Source organism: Panicum hallii, chromosome 1 (assembly GCF_002211085.1).
Source record: "Panicum hallii strain FIL2 chromosome 1, PHallii_v3.1, whole genome shotgun sequence".
Classification (NCBI taxonomy): domain Eukaryota; kingdom Viridiplantae; phylum Streptophyta; class Magnoliopsida; order Poales; family Poaceae; genus Panicum; species Panicum hallii.
In genome coordinates this window covers 4078073-4086168 of record NC_038042.1, presented here as the reverse complement: position 1 = coordinate 4086168, position 8096 = coordinate 4078073, and the positions used below count along the sequence as shown (strand labels likewise).

At 48.2% G+C, this 8096-nt stretch overlaps 1 protein-coding gene and 1 pseudogene across 1 annotated transcript; one reads left to right on the top strand and one right to left on the bottom strand.

The window, feature by feature from the left end:
* Nucleotides 1-1093, top strand: LOC112877952 (annotated as a pseudogene).
* A 3131-nt stretch (nucleotides 1094-4224) lies between these two features.
* LOC112879103 (HD domain-containing protein 2-like) lies at nucleotides 4225-7496 on the bottom strand. The gene is made up of 8 exons (XM_025943468.1): nucleotides 7251-7496; nucleotides 7039-7163; nucleotides 6901-6938; nucleotides 6327-6437; nucleotides 5657-5736; nucleotides 5479-5515; nucleotides 5138-5179; nucleotides 4225-4737 (listed from the first exon to the last, which is right to left on the bottom strand). Exons 1-8 carry the CDS (start codon nucleotides 7494-7496, stop codon nucleotides 4670-4672), a joined length of 747 nt encoding a protein of 248 aa, XP_025799253.1. The 3' UTR covers nucleotides 4225-4669.
* Between the last annotated feature and the right edge of the window lie 600 nt (nucleotides 7497-8096).

The window sequence follows — 8096 nt, the reverse complement described above, 5'->3', positions numbered from 1 at the left end:
TTAGTGTACTACACCACACACTTGAAGGCACTAAGCAGCCAGACCGCGGCTTGCTCTCCGCGGCAGCTTCTGCGCGCGTGTGTTCCAGCGATCGATGACGGCGGCGGCAAAGCAAGTGCGGCGGTACGCGCTGCTGCTGGCGCTGTGGACTCGGACTACGCCAGGAAGGCGGACGGCTGGTACTGCAACGTCTTCGTCGCCGCGTTCGGGGGCGGGGACGGCGGCACCGAGAGGTGGGACTGCTTCTGCGTGATCGCCGGCGAGTTCCCAGCGCTGGAGGACCTGGCCTCCTACGACGGCTTCGTGATCAGCGGCAGCCCGCACGACGCGCACGGCGAGGAACCCTCGGTCCGGCGCCTCTGCGCGCTCGTCCGGGCGCTCCACGCCATGAGGAAGCGTGTCCTGGGTGTCTACTTCGGCCATCAGGTCCTGTGCCGGGAGCTGGGCGGGCGGGTCAGCCGTGCGCGCGGCTGGTGGGACGTCGGGGTCAGGACGGTGACCTTCGCGCGGGACCTGCAGGGCCGCCTCGGGTTCCTCGGGGAGTTCCCCCGGAGCGCTGCCATCGTCGAGTTCCACCGGGACGAGGTGTGGGAGGCCCCGCCGTGGGCGACGGTGCTGGCCTCCTCGGGCAGGACGCGCGTGGAGGCGTTTGCGGTCGGGAAGCACGCGCTGGGCATCCAGGCCACCCGGAGTATACCGCCTACATCCTCCACGACCTCATCGACCGCCTCACCGCCCAGAACGACATCCCGCGGTGCGTCCGCAAGGAGGCGCGCCGGATGGCGGCGGAGACCGGCGGCCCTGACCGCGCGTTCTGGACGGGGCTCTGCAAGAGCTTCCTCAGGGGCGGCGGAATGACGAGCAGCAGCCCGCGGCCCGTGCTGGAGGCGACTGGCGGCCACGCCGCCGCCGTCGGCAGCTGCTTCGCCGGCGCCGCTCCGATGGTCCAGTTGGCTTGCCGCGCCAGCATCAATTAGTTGGGCACGATTGCCTCTTTGCCGCACGAATGCATGACTGTTGGTGATGATGTGTACTATACTAAGTACTAACGGTGAAGTCATGTGAACCGGACAAAAATCGCCTTTTTTTTCACCGCGTGAACACACTGATTAGTAAAAACTCATTACCAAAACAATTTCTCTCTCCCTCCCCAATAACAGTTTTTACAATTTTTTGTGCACACCGTTGCAGCAGATTATTGAAAACTCACTACCAATATCTTCTCTTAAATGTGGATCATACCTGTCAGTGGGCAAACCTTTTTATCCCCTCTTCTCCTCTCTCCTCTTTCTTGGTTGCGCCGCCAGCACATTCCTCTCTCTGCTCCTCCTGTGGACGCAAACAGCAAGCCACGAGCTCCTAATTTCTTCAATCCAAGCACTTGCTCCAAAATTCCCCCACTGGATCTCTTGCCAAGCTCAAGTGCCACCACCGATTACTCCAAATCACAGCACAACAAGCACCAGGAACCGAGCACCTCCAGTTCCCAGCAGATCGAGCTTGCGGTGGATTATGGCTTGCGGCGGGTGCAAAGGAGATGGATCCAGCCAACGGCGGCTGCCCCGACACCGCCATCGCTCGAGCGGAACCACAAAATCACTCGGCCACCACCACCAGCGAAGGCAGATCGACCGGCCGTGCCATGGATTCTCCATGGCTCGAGAAGGAGCCACTCCTCCACGGTGGCAGCGTCCTTGCGAGCTCCGCTCCCGCGCGGCGCCCATGGATAGTGGTGGCGGTGCCCTTGCGAGCTCCTCCTCGACTTTGCGCATCACAGTGGCGGTGACGGAAGAACAGAGCAAGTCGCGGCGCCGCGGAGCAATGGAGGTCATGACGGCGCAGGGCGGGGTCACGCGGAGGCGGAGGACAACAGGGGTCGCGGCCAGCAGCAGAAACAGCTATGCGCAAAAAATAACGGCCGATCGGGGACGAGTTGCATTCCCCTACATTTAGGAGAGAAGGCGAGGTTTTGGCAATCTTAATTTTTTTTTTCGTAATTGATAGTCTGCTGGAGCTCATTCATCATCAAAACGATAGATTCTTAGTATTGATAATAAGTAATCCATTAGAGATGTTGACCTTTGTGAAATTTGAAAATGTAAGAACGAAAGAGTTCGGAACATACCACATGGCTAGTGGAAACTGGAGGCATTGTGTGAACTGATTGCTACAATTGAAACGTCCCGTGCCTACAGATGAGTTTTTTTTTTCTTTGGCAATCCTTGTGTTGGTCAGATATCGATGATATCTTTGTTTTCGTACGTGCATAAAAGTGTTGACATTGAATGTGAGTCAAATTGTGTGAGGAAGACGTTCATTTGGGTTGCCTGAACCCTCAAATGGATGAAGCAAAAGACATTGAGTGGTGGTGCCAACATGGCCTCATGAACTGATTACATCGCACCTTTTTTTTCAAGAACATGCCTCCGGGCAAGCATTACTATTTCATTAAAAAAGAAAGGGAGTTTGCAAATGCTAATCAACTATGAGGCACAATATTGCGAAAAAAAAAGTTGGATGCCTCTGAAACTAGTTGTGCTATTTTTTTTCCGACAACTTGCCTAACAAACATTTCACTAAGAAGAAGAAGAGAGTTTACAAACGCTAATCAACCATCACTTCAAATATTTCGAATAAAAAAAAGTGAATGCCTCACAAACTAATTTTGCCTATAGATGGTTCTCGTCTCTATTATAGATGTTGATCGCTGGCCGGAAAGTGAAGGCAGTGAAGTGGACGCTGCTCATGCATATTTGTTATCACGATCCATTTTGGAGCTGCCGAGCTGGGATGGGCGTCACTGATAGCGTTCAGAAAATGCAGTCGGTTGTCGTAGTCACCCTTACGGTTCAGTAAAGTAAGGGGGTATCAGATCTCATAAACTCCATTATAAAACCCACCTGATGTGTGGCCAATAGCCCAATACTAACCAAGCAAAATACAACACACGGTGTCTTGCAAATTGGACTACTGGCTAGCCACTAGTTGAGAGTGTGGGTGATATACCACATTCTATAAAAAAGATATATTGAGCACACACATCATCTTGTTGGTGGTACCTGAATTTTACGCTATTAAGACTCGATGTGGCTATCTAGGCGTCTACGCATATATAATTTTGCACCGGGGATTGGCAGTGCGGCGCGGGCCAAAGGCGATTATAAACCATGAAATTCTGGTACAGATATTAGGAAAATAAAGTTATGTATTACTTTAAAATGAAAAGATATAAGAGCCTGATCAGCAGTTGCTTCCCAATCTTCACCACTCCATAGATCAGTGCGATTTGGGACCGACGCATTGAAAGGTTTTCACAAGTAGACACGTGAAAACTACGGTCCTGTTTCCTTCTGGAGCTCAGTTTCCTACTAGGGTGGGCAATATGCTTTTCCATTTCATGATACGAACTGCTTGACACTTGGAAGCTACCGAACATGTGATTACAAATATCTTAAAACAAATTGTGGCCCAAAAAAGGGGTACTGTATATTGTCCAAGATCTTCCAAGCTGCTGCTGTTTCAGTGAACTAGCATGAGTGAACCACAGCTCTCGCTGGGGTTTTTGTCGTTGTAGAGGTGGATCGTTATCTCGGTTGGAGCCAAACGTGTGTGTATCAGCCTATCACCCAAATCTGCACGTGTGATTTTCCGGGGATATGCAACGGCGTGGGCCACCGGACATGTCAAATCGAAATGAACCCTAACGATTGGAGGTTGGACATGGAATTTGGATAGATGCAGTACAAGTGGTGTGTCCCCCTAAACAAACTAATTAACGCCTCCTTTGGATATGAGGAACTTTAAAGGAATTTTGGAATTATTCCTATGGTGTCCATTGGAATATAGGATTGCATTTGAAATTTTTTCATAGGATTCATTCATTTCCTTTTGGAAGAGTCTAAACATGAGCTCCAACGTCAAGATAGACAACCACAGCTAGTTCTATCGTTCCTTGTTCTCATATTCTCTCCTCCATGGAAACTCATCCCGGAGAAAAAAAAACGAGTGCACAAATGTCATGACCTCCTGGATACATCATACACGAGTCCATCTCATTGCAGCACATATGTACACTTCCTGTAGGTGATTCATACAGATACCGTACAATTTCTGTTATGGATGTGAGGATGTCTGCGTGAAGGTGTACTGAACAGTTTCAATCTTGTACTACTACGTATGGATGCACATTGCACAATTTGGACACCATCAGCAACCGAAATGGGATAACAGAAGTTAAGGTTCATCTTGCTGGAAACAAGGACAGTCACATAGGGGAAAAAAGACTCAAACGATGAAATTGGATTACACGAGAAAAAGTAGTGGTACAGTGATTCATCAGGAAGTATAGGATTTTACATCACCAAGAGCTGGTATGAAAACTTCCTGTTGGATCCGGCTACAAGCTCTTGACAGGAGCAAATTACAGCCATAAACTCCTTACCCGGCAGGGTTATCTGGAGCCCTGGTATCGCCAACTCACAAGCCCAGTGTGTCTCAAGGGTCACGGCAGGGCCAAGATGCATGATGGAGTGAAGTTCACATTCCAAGAGTAAGCCTACATCTCAGTGCCGCCTCAGAAGTATCATCTATAGCAAAAGCTAAGTTCAACAGGAATGTGGTGCCACCAAGTTATCTTAAAACCCCAAACACCAAAAAGAATGTCATTCGATCACTTTGGTTTCCTTCTGGATGCGATCTCTGCTGCCCATGCTTTTCCAATGTCAGTCTGAAACTTCCCTGCACAGGAATTAACAAGCAGAACAAATAATAAGGTTTTTGTTTCAGCTATTTTAATGTCAGTATTGTGGAAAAATTACTACATTGTGAAGTTGAATGAGATCAAGCATAAGCACAAAACCTAAAAAAGGGTACAAACCAATTCATGATTTAAAAAAGCATCATGGTATTGGTATTCTCTAGTTTCAAGTTCAACAATAATCATTCGGGCACTAATATCTTCTGAATAATGAATCATATTATCTCACAAAAAAAAAATTTAAAGTGAAAGAATTAAAAACCTAAACAGCCTGCTCAGTTTAGATGAAGTATTCAATTGTACGTGCTGGATTGCCATGAAAAATAAATAGAATATATAAAGGAGAGAAAAAAGGGAAAATAATAGGCGTTGATTGTACACCTGCTGTTGATTGGAAGAATTCTTCAAGGTCCCGCCCTTGCTCTGAAAATTTTCGATAATAGGCATAAGTACGATACTTTAAATCCTACCTTATGATCAACAAGGAGTATAGAAGGTGTTAGGACATGGATTATGTGTGTGACTTGTCACACCCAGAGGGCTGTAGGACAAGTTGAATAGTGATCTAAGCACAAGTGATGCAAAAGAAAAGAAGGGTTATACTTGGTACATGAGCTGAATTTTATCTATAATTCATTTAGTTTGATCACAAGCTCATACTTCATAGCTACTGCACATGGGAAAATGATGATGCAAGTATCCAAATGCCAGTGTGAACTCACCCTTTTCATATTCCAGTGCTTGAAGTATCATCTCAATCTGAAAAACAAAATAACAGAAAAAACAAATGTTAAGCACACTGTAAGCCATGCCATTCTGTTGAAAGATGGCTAGAACTACCACGTGATAGCTTCACACAGATGTTGTCATTATGTCACGAACTTGATGGATAAACTGTACCTTATCAAAATCTTTGACAACCTTTGCTTCCAAAGAGGCATTATTCTCATACTCCATCCAAAGTTCACGAATTTCTTGTGCTGAAGAATAAGAGCATGCAGATGAAGTCAACAACTCAATATTTATTGCACATCAAATTTAAAAGACCCAAAAAGTCAGAAATCTTCAGTCTGGTCTCACCAGAAAGCATTCTTTGTCTTGTATGAATAACAGTTTCTCCAAGAGGCAGAGCCTGAGAGTTATTTTGGGTTCTAAAAAAGTTCCCTTTGCACCCAATAATTAAGTGATGCCAACACTCTCCAACATTGTTTAGTGATTGCGTAAATTATGTTTTGAATAACAAGAACACAAGCAGCCATTGGATTTCTATGTCGTGGAACTCTGGGAAAAAATTGTTGGACACTAGAATGGCCATTTAAGCAATAATAACATAAGGATTGATATGGCTTCAAGGATAGAAAAATCATTTGAGATGGAAAAATATTATCAGCACTTACTACAAAATGGAATCACAAATACCCATAGACATCTAGATTTCCTTCTATGTTTCCATCTAAGGTTCCAAAATTTCTTGTTGTGAACAAGAACAGCATGTCAATAGAATGGTAGCAGGCTAAGATACCCACAGCACAAAACGTTAATGTTTTACTTTTGAATATTTTGTATTCACCTCTTGGCCCTCCACCAAGCAATTCACACATATGGTCCAATGCTTCTTTCTCCATGCGGCTCTTCTCTTCCTTGGGTACGTTATCAGAAGGGGTGATATCACCAACGATTGCTGGGGCACCAAAAGAGAAAGTTGAAATGAGTCGACCAAACAGAATCCCCAAAATGCAATTAGTGCCAGCAACAGGCTAGCAGACTTTAGCACGACACAAAGAGTCCATACATATGCAAGGCATAGCATGTGTTAAGTTTTTTCACTGGCAAACTTTTTAAAGCTGAGTATCATCATATCTAGTGCTTCTACAATAAAATGAAATCTGTGTACCAAGGAAAATCCACACATAGTCTCACTTTCTGTAAACCTATATCATTGGATACCAGAGTTTCAAAGGCCATACAAGCAACCCATCAATCACAGAATACTTGAATGCACATCCTACTCCGGCGGTTCAATTCACGTCTACCAATATCCCCCATAGTAATAGACTCCTACATTCACAACTTCTCATCCCTGACTCATGCACAGGCCATAAAATCCAGTCAGACCACCTAAACGATGTCATTTGAGACAGTACCTTCTGCGATGTCATGCACAATCGCCATCTTGACACACCTGCAATTGAAGGGGGGGGGGGGGGGGAGAAAATGGTTATTAAAATGGAGTCAGAGGATGTTTGATACAGCCGAGTTGGAGAGGAAACGGGCGACTTCACCTGTCGCGGTTGACGCCGGGGAGATCGGCCGCGACGAGCGCCATGACGCCCATCCGGTACATGTGGTCAGCCACCGACTCGGGCGCCTGCACCCCGCGCTTCACCCACCCGGCCCTCTTGGTCGTCTGCACGCACACATCCGCAATCACATCCGGATTCCCTGACGACCAAACCAGCCCGCTGAAATGCGAAGCGGGAACGGAGCGACTCACCTTGAGGCGGTAGCAGAGTGTGAGGAAGTCGATGGCGTTGGACGGCGCCGGGGCCGGGGCCGGGGCCGCGGCGTCGCCCGACGCGGCCGGGGCCGGGCAGGACGAGGAGGAGGACATGGCTGCGGCGAGGCGGAGGGGCAGCAGCCCGCGGTGGGCGGGGGCGAGGAAGGGGGCGGGGGCCCTGGCGGCGGCGAGCGTGGTGGCGCAGAGGGAGGAGAGGGAAAGGGCTCGGCTCCCACCACCCATCGCTATTAGCTGAGGCGGAGCAGGCGGAGGAGCGGTGGGCAGGCGGCGGGGGGCTCGGCCTCCGCAGATGCGGGGCGCGGGTGGTGGTCGCGGAACCGGCGCGTGCCCGCCCGCCGCGACCCGTGGCCCAGCTCGCGCGGCGGGCGGATCACGTGGGGCTCCCCTAATTTTGGGCCCAGCGCACGGGGGCGTTTCGCCCACTTCACCCAAAATGGTGGCCCGAATGTGGCTCACCAACGGCCCAGAACGAGCCGCGTGCCGGATCACGTCTTCTTTATGCTTTTAGCCTTTTTGAAATATTCATTTAGACGTGCGCCAAGGATAGGATCTCTTTTCTATTATCGCAATAGGGCACTAATAATGTGCACAGATCCTAATGCTATGATGCTTCGTGCTCTAGTAGTTAATCTCTTTCTTCTTCGCACTTTAGGAACTGCACCTGCATTAGATTTCCGTTCCACAGGAGCATAATAACATTCTCTTACTTATATTTGAATGAAATGTGCATTTTGTTGTACTATATTAGCATAACAATTACAAGTATATCCAATAGGAGGGAGCTTCAACCATTGTGCATTTTAGGGCCACTATGTGACTTGT

Bases quoted from the DNA above. Each gene is read 5' to 3' on its own strand.
- LOC112879103 (XM_025943468.1), bottom strand. From the start codon at position 7,496: ATGGGTGGTGGGAGCCGAGCCCTTTCCCTCTCCTCCCTCTGCGCCACC. The intron at 5,180-5,478 runs GTGAGTTCACAC...GAAAATTTTCAG, and splicing joins AGCACTGGAATATGAAAAGG to AGCAAGGGCGGGACCTTGAA. The intron at 4,738-5,137 runs GTGTACAATCAA...ATTCCTGTGCAG, and splicing joins ATTCTTCCAATCAACAGCAG to GGAAGTTTCAGACTGACATT.